A 24,899-nucleotide genomic window follows, 5' to 3' on the forward strand; every position below is an offset into this window, starting at 1 on the left:
AACCTGGATAAATTCCAAGATGCAGAAGAAAGTGACATCACTGAGTGGTTAGACGTCGATAAGGACGATTATGGTTTCAGACATGAAAGTGAGGAGGATATTGTACGGAATTTGACGGTTGGTGAGGAAGACAGAGATTCAGATGATATCGAGTGCAGGAGTGATGCAACGGAAACTCCGAAAGTTTCCCACAGCCAAGCTAGTGTCTCTACACTTATCTCTTACATAGAAAATAGAGATGAATTTTAATTTTCAGATATTGTTTTCTTGAGAAATGTACGACCCAAAATTAGAAAAAATGAACAATCATCTAAGAAACAAAATGTGATGACCGACTTTTTTCGTTAGACACAAATGTTGGCATACAGTAATCCACATGGCATTTTGCAATTTTTCTCTAGTGTGTCTTACAATACAATGTGAAGTGTTAGGAGTGCACCGTAACTGGAAGTGTTTTTAAGTTGTTACAGCCTCTCTTCCACAATACTTCCTTACACAACTCCTTCAATGAGCACAGACACATACTGCAGATAGAACTCTAATAATATTACAGACAGGTGTACACTGAAGAGACACATCAACCTACATTCACTACATGAGTGACAAAAAATTTAAAATTATGACTTGATGGGGTATTTTGACATCTACTTTTCTAGGGCAAAGAAAACAAGAACTTACACAAGTACACTGACTGACAGAGCAAATGCAACACCAAGAAGGAGTGGTCAGAACTTTATGCCAATTGCAGGGTAGACTGACGTCACTGAGGTATGCTCATGATGTGAAATGCGCCGCTGTGCTGCGCACGTAGCGAACAATAAATGGGACACGGCGTTGGCGAATGGCCCACTTTGTACCGTGATTTCTCAGCCGACAGTCATTGTAGAACGTGTTGTCGTGTGCCACAGGACACGTGTATAGCTAAGAATGCCAGGCCGCCGTCAACGGAGGCATTTCCAGCAGACAGATGACTTTACGAGGGGTATGGTGATCGGGCTGAGAAGGGCAGGTTGGTCGCTTCGTCAAATCGCAGCCGATACCCATAGGGATGTGTCCACGGTGCAGCGCCTGTGGCGAAGATGGTTGGCGCAGGGACATGTGGCACGTGCGAGGGGTCCAGGCGCAGCCCGAGTGACGTCAGCACGCGAGGATCGGCGCATCCGCCGCCAAGCGGTGGCAGCCCCGCACGCCACGTCAACCGCCATTCTTCAGCATGTGCAAGACACCCTGGCTGTTCCAATATCGACCACAACAATTTCCCGTCGATTGGTTGAAGGAGACCTGCACTCCCGGCGTCCGCTCAGAAGACTACCATTGACTCCACAGCATAGACGTGCACGCCTGGCATGGTGCCGGGCTAGAGCGACTTGGATGAGGGAATGGCAGACGTCGTGTTCTCCGATGAGTCACGCTTCTGTTCTGTCAGTGATAGTCACCGCAGACGAGTGTGGCGTCGGCGTGGAGAAAGGTCAAATCCGGCAGTAACTGTGGAGCGCCCTACCGCTAGACAACGCGGCATCATGGTTTGGGGCGCTATTGCGTATGATTCCACGTCACCTCTAGTGCGTATTCAAGGCACGTTAAATGCCCACCGCTACGTGCAGCATGTGCTGCGGCCGGTGGCACTCCCGTACCTTCAGGGGCTGCCCAATGCTCTGTTTCAGCAGGATAATGCCCGCCCACACACTGCTCGCATCTCCCAACAGGCTCTACGAGGTGTACAGATGCTTCTGTGGCCAGCGTACTCTCCGGATCTCTCACCAATCGAACACATGTGGGATCTCATTGGACGCCGTTTGCAAACTTTGCCCCAGCCTCGTACGGACGACCAACTGTGGCAAATGGTTGACAGAGAATGGAGAACCAACCCTCAGGACACCATCCGCACTCTTATTGACTCTGTACCTCGACGTGTTTCTGCGTGCATCGCCGCTCGCGGTGGTCCTACATCCTACTGAGTCGATGCCGTGCGCATTGTGTAACCTGCATATCGGTTTGAAATAAACATCAATTATTCGTCCGTGCCGTGTCTGTTTTTTCCCCAACTTTCATCCCTTTCGAACCACTCCTTCTTGGTGTTGCATTTGCTCTGTCAGTCAGTGTATAAAACATCTGGGAAAGTTAAGATTGTGTTAAATATTAAAAGATCTAAAGAGCCAATAACTAATTCAGAAGTCATTTTCTATCCTTAACCCTTTAAATGGGGAATAGTTTCATAACGTCAACCAGCCAGTGGGTAATTATTCAGTACAACGTGCACTTTTGGAATGGGTACAGTAGCGTGCGGCAGATGTAAATACTCAACAGAAAGCTATATTTTATTTGATTTATTCAAATTATTAGTGATATAGTAGAAATTCAATAGCATTATGTTATTACCGTTTTTCTTGTAAACCCGTAAATACATACATATGTACACATTGTGTTCATACAAAAGTGAATATAAAAAGTGTTCCTTTCATTCTTATGATGACATTTTTCAAGTTTTCAGGTATGCATCAATAGGTTCTACATACTTTCTGGTTCATAGGTCATTCAGAAATTGCGCACAGTGTGGTAAATACGAAGCACGGCAAGCACAATGTGCCACGTCACATTCCTCACAGCAGTAGACAGTTTCCCGTCGCCTCTGGTTTGACAGGCACACAACACAACGTTTTCTTGAGTGATTCCTTCTTCCAGTTGGCGGGTTCTCAGATAATTCAACGTCTTTCCTAACCAAGCCATGTTCATGTCACACGGAACAGTTTACCACCATACACAGACCAATTTACAAAAAGTTATCAGAACATGGACAATGGAGTTTGCAGAACAACTGTATCATAACAACAACGATGACGACAACAACTCGCAAATTTAGTAATTTCAATGTACATGTACACAAGTAAATTCTTTACGAAGAATTTGGCGTGGACCGCACGAGGCAACACGAGACAGCTGTCGGACTGCCGCCTAGGCGCGAACTACCTGACTGGCGTGAGACCAGATAAAAATGAATAGGACACCAATAATCACATCTAATATGAATGAAATTTGTTTTAAATTATGATAGTATATGGCAGAAGTGATTAAGAATAGCAAGACGCCTGTAGGCAGCTAACCCTACGTAAGAACACATTTAGAAGTAGAAGAACGCCTAAAGGCATCAAACCCAATACTCGTGCGACAGCTGTTGACGCCTTTAGGTGTCAAACTCAGTTAAGGGGTTAATTCCACCATACACACAAAGCTTGCAATTTCTGCCTATATTCTCTATGATTACAAAATGAACTTACCTAAGCTATTCTCCTGAAACCTCTTGTGAATAAGAAACTGAAGTGCACCTTCGTTTCTTTTTTGGTTTAAATTAGGACACACTGTAGGTGGAAGATCATACTGTTTTGTTAACCTCGCTACAAGTTTACTCAAAGGCTTGTAGTACAGTTTGCTAGCATGAACTTCAGGAATTTCCAGATTGCTAAGAAAAAACAAGAAAGAGCATAAGAACCACTTAATACATAAAAATATGAAGAAAACATTCTACACAACTAGAGTACAATACCAGACATCTAAACTAAGCTATTACACCAATGAGCCATTACATTATGACCATCTACCCAATATGATGTAGGACCACGTTTTGTCCGCAGAACCATGGCAACTTAGTGACGCGTCGATTCAACAAGGTGGTGGAAGGTATCCTGAGGTATCTGGTATCACAAACACAATAGTAGTTCCTCCAGTTGGCATACACTGCTGAGCAGTAGTGATGCAGCACGAACCCGCTTCTCCAATCTCATATGATATTTTCTGTATCAATAATTCTGCAGTTCTCAATTATAAAGGTTTGACGTTTCCACCTAATCAATACTATATGTAGTGACAAATATATATATTTACTTGTAATGTACAAGACCATACTTTTGTGGAATAGGCCCTTGGTGATACGGTACAGTATAAACAATGTACTTCGGTGATTTCGGATGCACATGCATTTTAAACCGCTGTCCGAATTTTCAGAGCGTATTAGGTGATTTCGGACATAAATAGTCCTTTATTCAATTCCTCATTCTTTTTGCTTTAGTTTTATGATATTTAAAGTGTTCTGAGGGTGTCCAAAATATGACTAGCTGGTTAAAATCATTGTAATGATTGATGTGTTACTGATCGATCTTTTTTGCTGACAAGGTAAAAGTAAAGTTTTCTGGTCTAAATTGAAATATTAATAGTTATAAACTGTACAGAGATCCTACTGAGAAATCTTAATCATTTTTCTTAAAAATGATACAAATCTCAGAGCAAACAAAGGTCGATAAAATGAACATGTAGTTGCCACGGCCTATAAATCTAAAGTACGTTTTCTTTGAAAATAAACATTCCTCTCTTCTCAACTTGGACTGGAAATATTTTTGAAATTTGTTCTTTAGCAATTTTATCCTCAACAGGGATGTTAGAGAACACAAACACTTTTCTGCTGTTTTTATATGGGCGCAAGATTTGACATCCACATCCCTTGAACGAATATTTCAGGCCAGGCCAAATTATTGCCTGTATGCTCTTTGTTCCTCAACATGTATTTATAATCTGCAACAAGGAAAGCCTCTTCTTGCAACACAAGAACGTCATTACATTCATTGTGTGTTTCATCGCATTCATTTTCACTGCTGCTGCCAGCCCCATCACTTGTTTCTGCACTGCTTTCATCTCGGCGGAAGTCACGGCCAAAAATCGACTTCCCAGGAAGAACATTTTATTTGCGGCGGCGGAGGGAAGTAGCAGGTTGTGTTGGATTGGAGCATGGTCGGAGGGTTTTCTTCTTCCTCATTTAGCATTGGTTGTCTTCCCATTTTTAGGATGAACATTCCGCACTTTATTTTGTAGGGTGGACCAAGGCATAGGCCTACCATAGAAATCAAATGCTTTCCTATAAGAAAACTTGCCACTTTTAATATCACATACGGCTTTTTCTAATAATTTTGGTTCGTAATTACCCCTCGAAGCAGCTTCTTTCTGCTTCTGACAATTTCTAGGTATTGTCCAAAATCACCCAGACTGCTTTCAATTTTCAGTAAAATGTACGTAAAACACTTTTTTTTTTCACTAAATTACACCAAAATTCCACAGCAATCGTTTATAACACTTCAGTCAGTTGAACTCACTAAAAACCATAGTTATAATGCATTCCTTCCGGCCGCGACAATCGAAAATATCCACTTAATGATAATGCATGAACTTTGAACATTGCCAGTGCTCATGGGAAATTTTCCAAAGTATGAAGTCGATTCGTAATAAAAAGCACAGAACGCGGGAAACATAACCTCAAGGTCAAAGTAAAACACGCGCGGAAATGCAAAGCACCGGCGGCTCGTTGCTATGCGACAAAATACGGCAAATCTACCATACTGTCTGAAACCACCTCTGTGTCCAAAATCACCCCGTTTGACGGTAACTAGTACAAATACCAGAGTTTCTGTTCCACAAAAGAATTTTCTACAGTTGGTACTTTACTACTCCATATTTACAAATTACCAGTGAATTTCTATGGGTGTGTTCCACGAAATTACTAGTACATGTAACTTACTGGTGAATTGAGAAGTATTCTCTACCAGTAAAAGGCCAATAATATATAAATGTACTGGTGCTATTTAAATATGCTTATTTCAGATACATTTTGATAAGTATGTAATTAGCAGTAGTGATAGTGATGGTGATGAAAATGAAAACTACTGTCTGTACAGGGAAAGAATAAACTTCCAGTTTAACACTGAATTTGAATACAATGAACGTTTTAGGTTAAGCATAATACAAGTGGAAGAACTTTTGACAGATAATGGGGATGGGTTAAAACATCCTACGAACAGAAATAAATCTCTCTCTGCTAAACAACAGTTACTAACAACACTACATCGGCTAAGAAATGGTGGTCAGTACCATGGTATTACAGATATGCATGGGATGGCAAAATCTTCAGTTTGCAGATAGCTGCAATAAATGATATAGAATTTCCTCAAATTGTTCGTTGGCCTGAAAATACTGAACAAACTGAACAAACATGTTCCAAGAAGGACATTCCTGAAATCATTAATGAGCAGAATATCTCTTACATACGTCCAACTTTTCCCCTCAAAAGCTCCAAGAGCTTTTCCGAAGTCAAATATTTCCATCTAACAATTTTTGTCTTGTTTTTTCAGACTCTCACTGAATGCACCGAAAAGAATATCTTTCCATTTCCTTCAAAATGAATAACTTCATTTCTCTTGACACCATTTTAAAAATTCATGCAGAGTTTGCAATTTCGTAACAATTAAGTTTACAAGTTGTCCATTTCATGACCGTATCGATGTTTAATCAAGAAGTAAGTATAAATAACCACCTAATCGATACTTTATTAATGCCTCAGGCAAAATTGAATAAAATTAAAACTTACAGGACATGTTTCGACCACTTAGTGGTCCTCTTCAGCTTTATTTATATCGATTAGGTGGTTATTTATACTTACTTCACAATTAAGTTTGGCGGCTGAATATAATTATTAGCGGCGTCTGATTCCTAACGACAGACCAAGGTAATTAATGGTTATGAATTTCATGTTTTTGGTCCGTATTGAACTGAGAATAATATATAAGTAATAATAATAACAACGTAAACGTTTCCACCTTTTCAATACTAAAATACATTCACAAAATTATAAATTACACGGTACTAGTTTCGACTCATCTAGGGGTCATCATCAGCCGTATTGGAGCAAAGATCACTTTTGGCGAAATCCTAAGAAAATGTTATTTTAAAGAATAACAAGTGAAATGAGATGTTATTATGGTAATAGTTAATAATACAAGGAATATACATACTAAGAGGTTTTTAACAAAGAATAAAGTATAAATGGGGTGTTGTAAAAATTATAATCATGGAAATCAGTAAGTTCTTGTATTGAAATGACATATATAAAATTATATAGGGCTTAGGAAGAGGGCTTAAGGTGGGGCTGAAGGGTGCGGGAGAAAGTGTAATTGTCTTGGAAAAGTACATTTGATTAAATTTGGGATTGAGTTTAGGTTGGCTGCATTATTGTTTCTGAGGAAAGTGATAAATAGATCGAAGAGTATGTTGGGTTTCTCTGAGATTTCATTGAAATTGTGACTGGCATTAAAGTATTGGTCTAGGTGTATGTAGTAATTTTCCAACACATGCAAGATTATAACCATAATTTCACCAATATTGAACAAGACATGGACATCCTCGTATTAGCAAACAAGGGCCCTTTACTCAACATAATGGAAAATTACTACATACACCTAGACCAATACTGCCATCACCATCAGGAAACACTGTTGACATGAATAGATGGACTTGATTCCCAATAACATCCAGACACCAGAGAGCTGTTAGGGATTGGTATACCAGTATAACAGGCCCCAGAGTGTCCAATGAAAATATTCCCCAGTTCATCACACCTCCTCCACCAGCCTGTCTCTGCCCGACTGTGCAATTTTCGGCAATGCATGGACTAGAATACTGTGTGATTATCTGATAAGGCCATACCTGCTGCAGTCTGTTTAAAAAGAAAAATCTACAACTTTTGAGATCTCATTTCAATATCTCAGCTGCCAAAAAACTATCTATATGATAATCATCAGCGCATGTGGTACCAACAAGAAATTAATATTGCTAAGACTCAGATCCTTTACCAGGCTGTGCCAAATTCTAATAAGAATACTCCAAAATCACAATCAGTGAACAGACTTTGCACAACATAAATCATTTTCTTTATCTTGGTAGCCACCCTTCAACATGTGCAAACACTGATGCAGAAATCCAACATTGTTTAAGATGCACTAGTGGCGGTTTTGGCCGTCTCCTGAAAAGAGTCTTTGATAATCATGATATAAGTAGAACAAAGCTTTATATCTACAATGCCATTATAATTCAAACACATATCTATGGCTGTGACACTTGGACTACTTATAGAAGACACCTAAAATGCCTGGAGAGATATAAAAACTATGCTTGCAGAGGATAATGAAAATTAAATGCAAGATCATCAGACAAACATTAATATCCTCGAGGAATCCAACATTACAAGCATGGAGGCAAAGATAGTAAGGAATCTCTTCTTTTTTTATTGTTATTTTTACAAGCTGTTTTACGTCGCACCGACACAGATAGGTCTTATGGCGACAATGGAATAGGAAAGAGCTAGGAGTGGGAAGGAAGCGGCCGTGGCCTTAATTAAGGTACAGCTCCAGCATTTGCCTGCTGTGAAAATAGGAAACCATAGAAAACCATATTCAGAGTTGCCGACAGTGGGGTTCAAACCCACTATTTCCCGAATGCAAGCTCACACCTGCCCACCCCTAACCACACGGCCAACTTGCTCGGTAACATATTGTTTGCATGCCAGAAACATGCCTCCCAAAGCAAATCATGTATTTCTATGATGGCAGCCAAATCAATGTAAAGATATTTTGAAATTTAACCTGAAGAAATGTCAAAATGACACTGTCAACTGGGAAACTGTAGCCAATGATAAGGCAAAATGGCACCAAATCATATATGATGGGAGTTCAAAATTTTGAACAGGACAGAAGAAGATTAGAATCTGAGAGATAGAATCGCAGGAAAGAATGAGGAAGAATGAAGGATGGTGCTCTCTTATGACACTCTGATGCTACAACTAATGGGTGCTATCACTGGGTATAGAATTAGACTAATCAGCCGCTTGAGAAGACACACAATTGATGTTCCAAAAGACATCTTTTTATAGGTTTGACGAATAAATGCCTATGATGATGATGATTTTTGTAGTGGATATTAATCTAGTTCTGTTTCTGTCCTAGTGTTTTAAAAATTAGTTTAAAGAGTTAGATACAATATTGTAAGAGGGTTATTTAGTGCATACCTATCTACGAAATGTCACTGTAATATTTGTCCCAAATGGAACATAATAATTCCTTTTACACAAATGAAGTGAAAAATCTGTGGTAAATTACGAAATATACAATAATAAAGTTTTATTATGAATCCACCTGTTCAATACATTACAATGTTCTCACATTTAAAATAACTTCATTAGTTAAAAAGTTATATATGGGACATGTTTCGCTCCTTTATAGAGCATTATCAGCCAAATCTGAATCTCGAATAATTGTTATTTATGTAAATAATGACTTAAGAACTATTAGAACATTTTTGACAAACTTAAAACTTATTCTATTAGAATATCATAAAATATAAAATCTTTGTATACATGGCTTAATTACATGTGCTTAATAGGAAGATACATTAAAATTATGGAAGAGAGAGTACTAAAATATAAAATAAAAATATATATATCATGTCCAAAATCTTAGAAAGACGTGAAAATCAATCTTAGGAGCTAAATTTGAGGATTTTCTTGGCAATGAGATCTGGTAAAAAAGTTATTTATCCCTTGTGGATAAGAGTCTATAAAGATTCATTTATCGTCAATTTGATGATTGAACTTGTAACAGGATAAATGTTGGTCTTCAAGAAATTTAAATGCTTGTTGTCATATGACCTCGGCGAATGCTGTTGAAAAGATATGTTCTTATAGATGTCAATGACCGTTCGTTGAACTAATGGATTTGATAAGGATGATTGAAAGGGACGTAAATCAACGTTTGTATTGAAAGCTGCTGGTTGGTTTATCTTGTTGAATGTCTGTAACAAGAAAAGGAATTTTGTAAGTAATCGGAATTTGTGTTGCTAGTTAAAAGTGGGCTTCTAGAAACTTCACTTACCCCTCCAATTGCTGTTTGTCGGTTTGGAGTTTTCCGAGGTTATGTGGTGACTGTCTATTCTGTGTCTACTCCTTGTGTTGTAAGAGTGAGGTGGTGGGGGTTGAGGGGAGGGAGTAGGGGTAGGGGTAGGAGGAGAAATGTTTGTGGGTGTGGTTTTGGAGCACAGGGAGGGGTTGAGTTCTTTAATGTTGGATGATTATTAGTTGTTTTGGGTATGAAAACTTTGGCAAAATTACTTTTTTCTAGATTAAGCGTCTTTAATAGTTTTGGTAATTGTTCGTGTAACGGATTTCTTATTTCAATTTCGTCACTTGCAATTACGAAATACCGTCGTTACTAGAGAAATATGTATACGTACTTACAGGCTGTAGACAGGACTCCCTTATGTTGTATTCTGCTGCTTGTGCCGTCTTTTGTTTCTTTCTTGAGATCCAGGGCTATCACCAATGAATGGGAGTGCTATGTCTGTGAATTCTCATTATCTTTGTCCATATGACTAGCGCGGGCTGTTCAAACAGCAAAATAGCATGATCCCTGGACCAATAAATATATTACTTTTTTGTTGAAAGGAAAACAGCATCGTTGAAAAGAAAATAGCATGATCCGTGGACCAATAAATATATCATTTAATGAATGAGTTAGGGCACAAAATGAATGAGCAACATGAAGAAAACGACACCTAATTAATGCAAACAACTTCATTGAGCAAAGACATCACACACAAAGTGTTAGACAAACAATACACATATGGAAGCGCTACAACGTAGCAGAAAAAATAGTTGTAAGGTAGTAAAGTATGTTGTTGGGTATTCAGCCCGAAGGCTGGTTTGATCCTCTGCAGCTCTGCCAATAGCTGTCATAAATAGCCTAGGTGTCACTGAAGAGGCATACTAGGGAAATGAGGAGTGAGGTAGTTTCTCGTTGCTTTCCTCAGGTAGTAAAATATTTCGTACTATTTCTTAATTTACCGCAGATTTTCAACTTTATTTGTGTAAAAGAAATTATTATGTTCATTTGGGACAAATATTACATTGACATTTTGTCGATAGGTATGTGCTACGTAACCTTGTAAGGGAATAACCGTTCCAATTCGTGAAATTCTCCATTTCATCCCTTATTGCCAAGGAAGAAGAATTAGGGATTGGAATAATTTTCCAAGTGAGATGTTTGATAAATTTACAACTTATTTAACATCATTTAAGAAAAGGCTGTAAACAACTGACAGAGAATCATCTGGGTGACAGCCTTAAATACAGATTAGTGGCAATTGATTAATTGATTGACTACATGAAATAATAATAATAGTAATAATATTGGCTTTATGTCCCACTAACTACTATTACAGTTTTTGGAGAAGCCAAGGTGCCGGAATTTAGTCCCGCAGGAGTTCTTTTACGTGCCAGTAAATCTACCGACAGAAGGTTCATGTATATGAGCACCTTCAAATACCACCGGACTGAGTCTGGATCGAAACTGCCAATTTGAGGTCAGAAGGTCAGCGCCTCAACCGTCTGAGCCACTCAGCCCAGCGATATATGAACTGAATAGAGGGGCTGTGACATATCAGAGTGCAAACATATTATATATGAATTCACAGAACAAGGAATTATATTCTACATACGTCATTGTTCCTGCAAAACTTCCTATGTGACATTTTTGTCCATTTTCAGATTATTGCTTTGTTAAACAGTAGGAGCCATGCCACATACACAGAAAAACCTCCTATGTGAAAATAAATATTTTACCAATCAATTTTAATGAAAACAATATCTCCCATGTGCTCGTGTCACATATTAGGTCTGCAATACCTCCTATGTAACAAGGCGTGCACATAGATGATTTTGCAACGACATGATTCTACGTCTGAGTGTCACATAGGAGATTTTGTTTTACCTGTTGCTTTACTTCTGAACTGTTCAGCATGTGTTTCATGGTATTTTTATGAGTAGTGGATTAGTGTATTGTTCGCAGTTACTGTGGAACGTCAAACCTTAGTACCTTCCGTTAGTCTGAATTATTGTGTTTTGAGTGCATTATCATTGTAAGAGAAACTGTCAGACATCATATTACCAAGTAAGTATTATGTCAATTTAGATTCAATGTATATGATAAATTGGAGGGAATTCCAAGTCTTGGAGCAATGTAATACATCAAAAGTCAATTATTACTGTTGCAAAGTGATGCATAGCTAAACGATTCAGTCTAAATTGCGCCTTTGCTCTCTCCCAGAATGCTTTCACGAGGGAAATTGATGGTGTAAATGGTCCAGGAGCAGAATAAACAAAATGCCAATAACACAGTGACAGACTATGACTTGCAGCATTGTCCCAGTGATACTATACTGTTTGAACTAGGTCCCGAGCTTACTGAGTTATTAAATATTCCCGTTCAAAATGTTAGTGATGTAGGGGATATAGGTGAGAAAAACAGCAATGTGAATGGTGGCTGTGATAGGGAACAAACTATTCAAACGCGTGTCAATAAAGACTTTTACAAGTTACTGGTGAACTGTGTGTGAAAGATATTCTGCAAAGTGGACATCTAAATGAAGAGTATGGCATAGAAGAAAGAAATACACAAGATGCTACAAAGAAAGGAAAAAGCAGTCATGATACGGAAGAAGAGAAAAGGGAGAACTGTGAGGACATTGACAATCCAAACATTATAGAATGTGGTTCGAAAAGGAAGATTAATAAACATAAAAGACTCAAGGGAATGGAATATATAGGATTTCAGAAGAATGAGGATAAGGTGGTTCAAAATCGTTTAAGGGAATCCAAGCAAGTTCTGTGTAGATGCAAACACACAACCACTACTAAGAAATCTGAGTGCAGTTTACGATGCGCTGAAATAACAGATGAAGAGTAAAGTATTTAGCACATTCTGGAACTTAAATTCTTGGAGTGAAAAGAAAACATTCATTCGTAGCTGGGTAACAACAAGAAATGTTTTGAGGAGGAGGAAATCAACAGAGAAAAAGAAACTAGGAAGAACACAGGACATAATGTATTTTTACAAAAACCATCAGATGTGAAGGTATGCAGAACCTTATTTATAAACACACCAGCGATTGGCGAAGATACGTTTAAAAGGTGGACAAGCAACAACGATTGTTCTCAGTTCAATGACAGTGGGCATGCAGTAGACTCAAATGAACCAGTTGCAAAGAAAAAACAGGTTAGTGAGTATGGAAAAGTGAAAGAGTGGCTAGATCATCTGCTTAAAGTTCCTAGTCACTACTGCAGGGCCAGTTCCAAGAAGATATATGTAGAGTCCTCATTCCGTTCTTTCACATGTATGAAGTGTACATGGTATGGTGAAAGGAATAGTGTACAGCATGTAGGAGGGAGGTCTTTTTCCAAAATTATGAAGATAAACAATATACCCATACATTCTCCAAGGAAAGACCAATGTGACATATGCTGTGGTTATAAAATTAAAATGGTCAGTGAGGAAGTTTATCAGGCACATATGATGAGGAAGAATGAAGCAAGAGAAATGAAGAATCAGGTTAAAGAAACTGCCTCCAAAGAGAAATTGGTAATCACAATGGACCTCCAAAGTGTGCTCTTGTGTCCAAAACTAGCTGCTTTCAAAGCCTATTTTTAAAAAACAATGAAACTTCATAACTTTACTATTTATGAATTAAACAACCAAGATGTTACACACTATGTATGACATAAAGGTAATGGGGGTGTTTCATTAAATGAGTTTGTGTCTTGCATAGTCCATTACTTGGAACATATAACAAAACAGTACAAGCATATTGTCTTAATTTCTGATGGATGCGCCTACTAGAACCCGAACAAAACTCTGGCCAGTGCACCGAGCGATGTTTCTAAGACAAATTTCATTATTACTGAGCAAGTCTTCCTTGAAAAGGGCCATACAATGATGGAAGCAGATAGTATACTCTAGAGCAGTACTTCAAACCACCAATATATTCACCCATGGACTACATTAGATCAATGAGAATGGCCAGGCCTAAGTAGCCATACAACATTATTGTCAATGAATTTTCATTTTTCAGAAATTTTGAAGGTTTGAATTGCATCCTACCCTCCCTGAAACCTGGTAAGAAGGTTGGGGATCACACTGTCCATGATATAATGATGTTAAAATACAATCCATGTGGCAAAATATCTTACAAGGTAGCATATTTCGAGGAGTGGAAACTGTTGCCTCACAGACGTAATGAATGTCATCACACTGTGGTTCAACCACTGTACACATCACTAATTCCAATCATGGAATCTAAATTCAAGCATCTTCAAGAACTTAAGTCAGTAATAGAAAAAGATCATCACTCATTTTACAACTCTCAAAATACAAGTGAAGATGAGAAACCAGCAAATGTTGGATAAAAAATGAAAATAATTTAATAATTTTTCAACCTTATCTATTTTCTCAGTATTTATCTTTTCAAACTCAAATGTATTTTTCTAAAAGTTAATTAGATTTTGTTACACAACAGCATAAGCATTAACACATTTTGTGTGTGCAATAACGTAAATTAATGATGAAGCTTAGCATTTTATTTAGGTGCATTTTCTCTTCTGTGGTGAAAAGGAACAGGCAAAACCTTCTATGTGCGTTCTATGAATATACTTCCATTACTGTAAATATCTACATGTTTCATTGAACAATGTTGTTAATTATTATATCTTAGTGCAAACAAATGTTATTAAAATGATTTGTTCAATAAATGTGCAATATTCTACCAACAAACTTGTTTTTTTACTTCTGAAAAATTTAGTGGTTTGTTCATAGGAGCTATCGCTGGAACGACAATATTCTATATATTTTCTATATATTATATATAATATATTCTGTCCACACTGCACCCTGATTGCCACAGGAAAGTTCAGAGGGTGAAAAGAGGGAAAAAACCATGTCACAGAATGATCAACCAAGGACCAGCAGGATCAAGTGCTATTTAGGCTTTAGCCTACCAACTGACGCTGCTCAACCCGGAGGCCTACTGATTACGAGGTGTTGTGTGATCAGCACAACGAATCCTCTCGGCCGTTATTCTTGGCTTTCTAGACCGGGGCTGCTATCTCACCATGAGATAGCTCCTCAATTCTAATCACGTAGGCTGCGTGGGCCTCGAACCAGCCCTCACATCCAGGTAAAAATCCCTGACCTGGCCGGAAATCAAATCTGAGGCCTCCGGGTAAGAGGCAGGTGCGCTACCCCTACACCACGGGGCCGGCAATGAGAAGGTACAGTACGCAAAAAAATCAAAAGAAAATAATATTTTACTTGTTTGAAATGCCCTGTTACACTTGTTAGTGCTTTATCAAAAACTACGATTAGAAAAGAACATTTCATTGGTAGGTTTTCATCTAAATTATGGTGAACAAACTAGGAAAAGTGTGGCATTACCCTACTATAAGGCAAGAGGGCAATCTTCCAATGGACCAAGCCTACTGAGGATTCAGGAAAAACAGTACTGTCATTTCCTGAGAAAAGTCCTTCTACAGTATTAAAGAAACAATCTACAAAGAGATTAATTGTGTGCCCAAAGTAAGAGAAAATAAGAGAATCAGTGTAGCATTGAGATTACTGTAAAATACCACTCGATACTCCCGAGTACTTCAAAGACTTCCACACTTAAGTTAACTTTTAAGGTTATTGCTAAAAATTTTGAACATTAGGTGGGTTTTTTTGTTTAACATCGCACTAATACATAAAAGGTTTTCAGCGATGGAGAGATGCAAAAGGGCTAGGATAGGGAAGGTAGAGGCTGTAGCTTCAATTAAGGTACAGACCCAGCATTTGCCTGGTGTGAAAACAGGAAACCACTGATCAATATTAATCATGCCACATTATAATATAGGTATTTATTTTTGCAAAGAAGAAAAAAACTATTGGCATATTTTCTCCTTAATAATTAGTAAGACAATGGGTTAAATGTAGGTTGCCTTATCTGTGTCAAACACAACCTCTGAGAGCCTCCATTTATAAACTTTTATCATGTTTCAGAATGGTCATTTTTAATTAAATGTTTCTTGCCTTGCCAGTTCAGGAAACTTTCACAGAGTTCTTACCAATTAATTTTCATATCTAAGCATTACAAATGTGCACTGACATCCTTTGAAACAAGAAGTAATGTGCAATCCTGCCATCATATTTTTTGTGACTGGGCTAAATGGAATAGAAAGAGAGTTTTCTCGTGAATAATTGGAAGATGGTGAAGGACACAACTGTTCTGCAGCCACAGGATATAATTCTCAGTATCATATGGTGCACACTGGCTGTTATACTTGATGTCTGCTATTAGGGTTAATATATAAATTCCTTTCTACATAGTCTACATGAAAACATTTTTATAAATTAAAAATAAAAATAAATAATATATATGAAATGGTTACCTAACAATGATATCAGCCTCATTTCTGATATTTCTCTTCCCCAAAAGGTTGTCAAGAAAAGCTACTAAATCCTGTTGGTGACTGGTACTATTACTCAGGAATTCCTCGGCCACAGTCAACTTGTCTTGGAAAACAAGGGGTATTAAGAAATCTTCTACAGTGAAATGACTATGCAGATTAAGTAGGGCTGCAATCTGACAAGCCTAGAAAAAAAGAAACAAAGTATGAAACATTTTGAGTATCCACCAAATTCTCTAAACCCAAGACATCTATGAAACTACTCATTTGCATATTATAGCTTTTCTGTGTTATGTTTCAGAGCAGAACCTAATGAAAAAATTAAAGCACATGCAAAGAAAAAAGATTTTGAAGCATGATACCATAGTTTTAAGTTCTACAATTAGCAAAATTCTCATTAGGTCTGTTTAGAAAGCTAAAAAATATGTTTGGTAACACAGATTCCTGCGTATTAGTTTATGAATATTTGTACAGCCAACTCATTCCATGTAGTTTTGCGACTGAATCATAAATTGTAACATTATATTCCATACATATTACATAGGAAAATAAAGGATGTACCTGTGAATATGTTTTAAATTTCCAGGGATGATAGAGAGGATCAGTATGAACAATTTTCATTGAGGAAACCATGTCTGGCAATGCTCTGTTTGGTAGTTAAAAGCTTTCATGTTATTGCTTCTTGTAACACATTTCTAAAACAGATTGCTTATTAACAAGAGAAAATGATGGGCAAAAGAATGTAGTTATTTACCTCATAAGGGAAGTAAAGAGTACCAGTTGAGGATGATTTTACATCCTAGCAATACCTAGAGTTGGCAATAAAGTATAAGACTGGTCAATACTCCCTAAGTCATGAATTGCATATAATATTTTCTCCAACTTCCACATAATTCTTTTCATTTTTATGATTTGCTTTAAGAGTTGGGAGTGTCCGAGAACATGCTTGGCTCACCTGGTGCAGGTCTTTCTATTTGAAGCCCATGGGCAAACTGCGCGTCTGGGTGTGAAATGATTGTGATAATGAGGTACAGAGAAGGTGAAACCTGGTATTATCACAGAGCCTACTCCTGTCAAATAATACCACGGGGTCTCCTTAAGGCTGTCTGGCCCTACAGCTAAATGATTAGCGTGCTGGCCTTTGGTCATAGGGGCCCCGGGTTCGATTCCCGGCAGGGTCGGAAATTTTAACCATCATTGGTTAATTTCGCTGGGACGGGGAAATATGTTTGGTAACATGTCTTCATCATCATTTCATCCTCATCACGACGTGCAGGTCGCCTATGGGTGTCAAATCAAAAGATTTGCACCTGGCGAGCCGAACATGTCAATCAATCATCCAATCACTACTGATCTGCATTTAGAACAGTCGCCCAGGTGGCATATTCCCTATTTGTTGTTCTCCTAGCATTTTCTTAAATGATTGTAAAGAAATTGGAAATGTATTGAACATCTCCCTTGGTAAGTTATTCCAATCCCTAACTCCCCTTCCTATAAACAAATATTTGCCCCAATTTGTCCTCTTGAATTCCAGCTTTATCTTGTGATCTTTCCTACTTTTAAAGACACCACTCAAACTTATTCGTCTACTGATGTCATTCCACGCCATCCCTCCACTGACAGCTCGGAACCCAAGTCTTCCCAGCCCAAACTTTACAAACATTTTTGTAATGCTACTCTTTTGTAGGATGCTAATTTGTTTATAATATCACCTATTCAATACATTAAAATTTTAAACAATTAGGAATCTATCTTTATTTCCATATGAGACATGTTTTGCCTTTCATTGAAGGCATCATGTTGGTTTTCACTGTAGCCTGGTTGGCTCTGACGTTGCAAGTGATAAATATAATTATGGATCCGTATTGAAGATACTATATGTAAGATGCTAATTAGTTTATAATATTACCTATTAAAACATTAAAATTTTAAACAATTAGGAATCTATCTTTATTTCCATATGAGACATGTTTCGCCTTTCATTGAAGGCATCATGTTGGTTTTCACTGTAGCCTGGTTGGCTTTGACGTAGCAAGTGATAAATATAATTATGTATCCGTATTGAAGATACTATATGTAGGATGCGAATTAGTTTATAATATCACCTATTCAATACATTAAAATTTTAAACATTAGGAATCTATCTTTATTTCCATATGAGACATAAGGCGAAACATGTCTCTTCTGAATACAACGCACTACTAATTCACTGATGGTGAATTCAAAAATGAAACCAGCACTCCATCAGAAGCAGCAATGACTCATGGAGAGGCAACAATGCAGCTGGACAAACTGGTGGCCTATTTAAAATCCTTGCCTGAAACCACACCAGCAGAACTGTTGTTTAAAACATCTTCGTGATTGTGCTGCGCGCAAACGCTATATAAATGAATGGTTGATTGCAGAAAGGACTTAAGTCCAGAAAACCTACTTTTGAGAAAACTAAAAATAACTGTTTAGGAATTTCTGGGTCTCATTAAAATAACTTTGTTGTTATTAGTTTAAAAATATACATATATACTCACTGAATAAACATGAAATAATAGTAATTTCATGTGTAATGTATGTGCTATCAATTTTTTAAACTGCTTGACTTAAGTCCTTTCTCAAATCAACAGCCATCAACAGTTTAAACTGCTCAGTTAATTAATTATGTGAGATATTAAGTGTCATGAAATATCCAATGAAAATTCATTCAACCATAATAAATCCATTTTTTAACAATGTAGTTAATTCAACACATTGTTTTCTAACATTAATAGTCACTTTTGTCCACAACACACAGAATAAAATATTTATTTTTCAGTATTGATACCAACTTTAAATCAAAACGGACACAACAGCAGTGCTAATATCAAGATCATCTTGAACAGAAACACTTTGACATAGGAATGTCCAATATTGAATATCTCCTACAAAACTCAAGGAATATAAAAACACCAATGTAAATCACTAGTACAAAAAAAAAAAAAGAACAAATCTACAGCAGCCAAGCATGATTCACCCGCATATTGTTTATGCCACTGTTGGCCACTGACGAACAGAGCGCCAGAATTGTTGTTCTTCTGGAACATAATGGACTGACTTCTTTTTGGTAATGGTACAGAGTTTTCAGGACAGGCAAACTGAGTGGTAGTTTGATGGGTTGCTCTGATAATTGTAGCAAGAATGTATGAGAATATAATCCTCTGATGTATTGAGATGCCACGACAATGCCCTTCTTATCAGAACAGAATTCGAACTGGAGAAAGTGAGATATGGTAATGTTTGCACTGTTGTATACCGATCACCTATTGAAATAGTATTCTACCAATGAAATTACAAAGTAAGAAATATCAAAAATGAAACAGAGTATTATTATATGAGAGTAAATAATTTAATTTACATGGATGACAATAATTGATTGCAGAAAAGTACTCCAGTTCTGGACTGCAGACTTTTCTGCACTCAACAGGAAAATGAGCATAGCATTTAATACCATAGACATGCTGGACTCGGGTTCCTTTCTGTGCTCACTGATGATAGTCTTAGCACATTTTCATAAAAATGTGGACTTAAGCCATTTCTGCAATCAAAGATTCAAATGTAAAACAGAAAAAAACTCACATTATTTTAGTGCATAAAACAGTCGTAAATGTAAGAAAAGCGTTCTTATATTTTTTTGTACAATTGAAAGAAGGTATTACTGTAAAACTTATGTTAATAGATTATATAACATATACTGTATTTTATTATAATTTACACTTTCACGGCCCGTGTAACTATTCAAGAAGTATATTTTGGGCTTATGCCGTGTAATTAATTTTAACCCTTTCCTGCCCATATTAAAATGCATGTTTTCCCCAGAATTAAAGCAATTCTTTTCAGCCATCATTATGATAATGCAGATATTTATAAAAATGTATATTGTACAAAAACTAATGAACAATTAAATCGAAAATGTTTTCATCAAATATAAGGGAGAAATACTCTAATGCTGTACTAGCCACAGGAAGAGAATGGCAAGGTCCTGCCTCTTCAGTAAAGTCCGCCGGTTCGACGTAAGACAATGTATTTGTCCACTGAAAGTTAGGCCTGAAATCTATGTCATCACGCATGTGTACGTCGTCATTTCCTGAAATATCGTCACTTTCATTTTCACTTTCCACAGCCTGTATCGCAGTTGAAATTATCTGGGTGTTTACGTATTTCAACCGCCTCCCTGATAATTCTTGGGCGATATTGCTTTATACAGGCAAGAACATCCACTTCTTGGAACAAGACATCATGGCCAAGTGTTAAGGCATGATCACCAACAGCTGATTGATCAGATTGGTTGAGTCTGATACACCTGGTATGTTCTTCGATGCGAGTACATACCTTTCTCGAAGTCCGTACTTGTGGCAAGGTTTATATTGGGCAGACTTCGAGAAAGGTATGTACTTGCATCAAAGAACATACCAGGTGTATCAGACTCAACCAACCTGATAAATCAACTGTTGCTGATCATGCCTTAACACCTGGTCATGATGTCTTGTTCCAAGAAGTGGATGTTCTTGCCCGTATAAAGCAATATCGCCCAAGAATTATCAGGGAGGCGGATGAAATATGTAAATACCCAGATAATTTCAACCGTGATACAGGCTACAACCTCAGTGAATCATGGCTACCTATTATCAGAACCATTAGAGAATGCTACTTTACTGTTGCATACCTGCCAACTTTACAAAAACAAAAATCAGGATATTTTGATATGAAAATCAGCAAAAATCAGGAGTTACAATTGGTCAAAACTGCTTATTCTACATGTCTTGCACAATACAGTACTACGATATATTTATAACACCTATTGTCTCAAAGCCCGACTGTTCCTATACGAGGCTACAAGGCTAAAAATTACACAACTCTATTGGCTCACAGGGAGCACGTGAGTGAGATGATCGGTTTCTGATAAGCCTTCTGAAAATAGCATCAAATGCATCAAGCCCCCGCGCGATTATGTGAAGCGCAATGCTATTTCTATCAAATAACTAGCTGTTGTATCCGTGCTTTGCTACGGAATTCTCAGAAAGACTGTCCTTATAGTTTTCCCAAATGAAGTCCACATAGATCATTACAATGACATCAGTACGAATGTCAAGATTAAAAGTACTGCTGTCATATGAAATATTCGATAGAATGAAAAACAGCACATATTCTCACTTTTAAAGGAAAGTACTATGATGTCGATCTAACAGTTCAAAGTTCCAGAGCTAGAATGACCAGGCCACAGACAGCCGCGAACACCCCTGTGTCATTATTCCATTTAAGATGATGCTTCTTGTTTAAATGAGCCTAACATCTAGGTCATCAGCCCCTACCTAATGGTACGAAATGTGACGAAATGTAATAACAATTTAAAAGTCCAAATTATCCACTGACCAAAATTCAAAACATAATGACTATAGCCCAGATTATATGTAATTACATATTCTGTTCTCAAATATGTAGCTATAAGAAAAGCTAAAATGTCGGCGAATCACACAAAGAGGATCATTATTTCAGGAGTTTAAAGTTACGTATTTTTACATATTTCGATGTATAATAAATATTTTGATGAATAATACATATTTTACATATTTTGAAAGATATAGTACATTTGAAAGAAAACAATACTTTTTTCACTAATTTTACTAATTTAAGTTTTCTAATTAAACACTTGAAAATAGTTCAAAAAGCCTGTAGGTCTCCAACATCTATAAATAATTTCATAATTTAAAGTGAGGTATTCTGTCAAAGAATCGCATTACTTAGCTGTGTTGTCGATGCAAGTCTTGGGTGTCTCGAGCTGAGTCTATCAATCTTCCCTTGCACAAACTTCGTCATATTGTCCTTCTCCCACATTTAGTGACTCTTCTTTTGTGATCTCTTCGCCAGTCCTCGGCTTAATGTAATATGTCAAAAGCGCCTTTTATTGCCCATGCTTCACTTCCATAAAGGGCTACACTCCATAAAAGAAGTCTTCAGAAACATTTTCCTAGTAAGCATATTTGTGTTTGATGAAATCAAATTTCTTCTCTCTAGATAAGGACCTTCCTTGCTTGAGCAAGTCTACAATTGAATATTTCTTTGCCAAGCAATTTGAAATACGCGTCAGTGACTTCATGTGAAGCTGAAGGGTCTTTTTGTATATATAAGAACATCCTAATAGACAGAAGGCATTTGATGACCACAAAAAATTTGGAAAAATATTTAGTGCCTGCAAATGAATATTAGATGTTGGATAATATCTGGTCGGTGTGACGTAAAGCCACTAGCAAAATAATAATAATAATAATAACAATAATATCTGCACTTTTAACTTTTTTCGGTTGTGTTTCCTTTTCTGTGTACAAAAATACACCAAATAAAGCTTAGATATTAAGTACATATTTTTTATGTATTACATATTTAACTACATATTTTGTCAATTTTAGCTACATATTTGTGTACATGTTTCTCATTTTTATATTACATATAATCTGGGCTCTAGTGATGACGAAGAATGAATGAATGGATATGAATTTAAAACAATCAGTGGATCCAACCTGCAATGCCCACATTCCCAAAAACTAGCGTTAAACGATAGTATTACTGACCACGGGACTGCTTCTAATGCACAATCGTGAATCGATGATGGTTGTAGTCTAAAGGGGTCCAAAATCCAGGTCATCGGCCCCTCATAATGGTACTTATCGCTAGGAAAGTAGAAACATGGTATCTGTGATGTTGCGGTACTAATCAAAAGTCGCGTAGACTCGCGGTATTCCACACATCATGGTACTACTCACAGGTAATGTAATGCGCACATGTAACACAGACCTATGGTGTTTCTCACATTGCAGCGCCATTTACAGGCAACACAAACCTATGTTGTTCCTCACATAGGCATACTAATCACAGGGACTCATACTATCCTGCGGTGATCCTTACATAGTCTGTACTAATCATAGGCAAGCGAGACCCGTGGTGTCGCTCGTAGAGTGGTACTAATCACAGGTACTGTAAAATTCACCCTGATTCACACACAGTCGCTACTAATCACAAACCTATTGTGTATGTAACATAGTAGTACTAAAATTCACAACCAAGTCTTTTTTATTTTCCACCTTGTCGATACACTAAACTGCTTAAGGCAAGATTGTCAATCTTATGTTAATTTTAACGACACATCCTCTAAAGCATTGATACTTTGTCATTATATGAATTTTTCATCTAAACAATGTTATGTGGATGAAGTTGTTTACAATATACAAAACATGTACCACTTTTAACCAATAAGTTGCCTTAAGCAATTTAGTGTATCGACAAGGTGGAAAATAAATACTTAGTTGTAAATCTGTGTAAGTGCGATAGGGACCATGAAGCTGATTTTATGTAATAGTAGTACTTTACGCAAGTAAAAGTGACCCATGGTGTTTCTCGCGAAGTGGTAACTAATTACAAGTAGTCTCATGATTCTAATTCGATCATCCCTTGGTCGCCCCTTTTAGCCGCCTCTTACGACAGGCAGGGTATACCGTGGGTGTATTCTTTGACTGCGTTTCCTACCCTCAGGGGGATGCGTGTTTGGTCCGCGAGAGCTATTTTATCTCGCTCAAGTCTGCCGGCAAGCCGGTTAGGACCCCCCTTATCCCCCATGCGGGAGTATCATCCCTCCCCCTGCTACGCCAGCGTAGCAGGTTCGTGGTTATTCCATTTAAGTGTGCACACTGCTCATTCTAATCACTGCCTCAGAGTAGGGATCGAATAGCTGGAATACTGTGATGATCCAGTGTGTTACGAACCAGTAGTACCAGAAAATTTACGAACTAGAGAAACAGCATGCTAAAGAAGAGAGATATCTAACTCTCCAGCTACTTCCCGCCAATATTCAGGCAGGCTGTTATACTAGATACGCAGCAGTAATCCCATCTATCGGAGATAAATGACATAAACAAAGCACAGCACAACAAACAATGGTCAATGTAATGTTATTGTTGATCATTTTTATGAGCTTTCTGTATTGCATTCCTTCACATTGAGTTTTCTTCCGACTCTGTGATAATAGAGCATCTAATGTAAAGTGAGTTCTCCCCTCTTTCATGACTCCCTCTTGTGTTATTATTCAAATTACCGTTCCTTCGTGGTTTTTTTCTCATTCTTATAATCATTTTCACAATTTAATCACCATCACCACCAATATTATTGCAGTCAGTAAGGTAAAACTGAGTAAAACATAAATAATCAGAAATTGTACACTATATAACTTTTGTTATGTAGTACTTTTCGATATGACCAATAAGATAGGTAATTAAAAATTAATTTTTGGCACCTTCCCCGAAACTACCATTTAGAACCAGGTGAATATGATTATTTATAGCGTAGATGGTAGTTCCTTATTCTCCGACTTTGCATACTGATTTTCATTAAATTCTGTTCACCCATTTTCTTGTACCTCGGCACTGATATGGACTCAGCAACAAAAATCCAAATTCATGAATATCTCTGTTATCATAGCCGGTATGGTAAAAATGTATAAGGCATACATGATAGGAAATTTAATAATATATAACTTTAATTATGTAGTATTTATTGATAGGGCCAATAATAACATAAATATTTGAGAATTAAATTTTAGGCCTTCCCCTAAACTACTATTTTATTCAGCGTGAATACAATTATTTATGGCCTAGATTGTAGCGACTTATTCCCCAACTTTTTATGTACCGATTTTCATTCAGTTATCTCCAACCGTTTTCTCGTGATGCGCGTACGTACGTACGTA

At 37.3% G+C, this 24,899-nt stretch overlaps 1 protein-coding gene across 6 annotated transcripts in view; it reads right to left on the reverse strand.

Moving 5' to 3' along the window:
• Nbr (exonuclease mut-7 homolog) overlaps positions 1 to 24,899 on the reverse strand; it is a 311,108-nt gene that overhangs the window by 210,308 nt on the left and 75,901 nt on the right. For all 6 annotated transcript variants that reach the window (XM_067145734.2, XM_067145731.2, XM_068227278.1 and 3 more), the window contains 2 exons: positions 16,118 to 16,320; positions 3,276 to 3,457 (listed from right to left, as the gene is read on the reverse strand). In XM_067145734.2, coding sequence (XP_067001835.2) covers positions 3,276 to 3,457; positions 16,118 to 16,320 — 385 coding nt within the window. The remainder of the gene's footprint in view (positions 1 to 3,275; positions 3,458 to 16,117; positions 16,321 to 24,899) is intronic.

The sequence above is a fragment of the Anabrus simplex genome, chromosome 4 (genome assembly GCF_040414725.1).
Source record: "Anabrus simplex isolate iqAnaSimp1 chromosome 4, ASM4041472v1, whole genome shotgun sequence".
In the NCBI taxonomy this organism is placed as follows: Eukaryota; Metazoa; Arthropoda; class Insecta; order Orthoptera; family Tettigoniidae; genus Anabrus; species Anabrus simplex.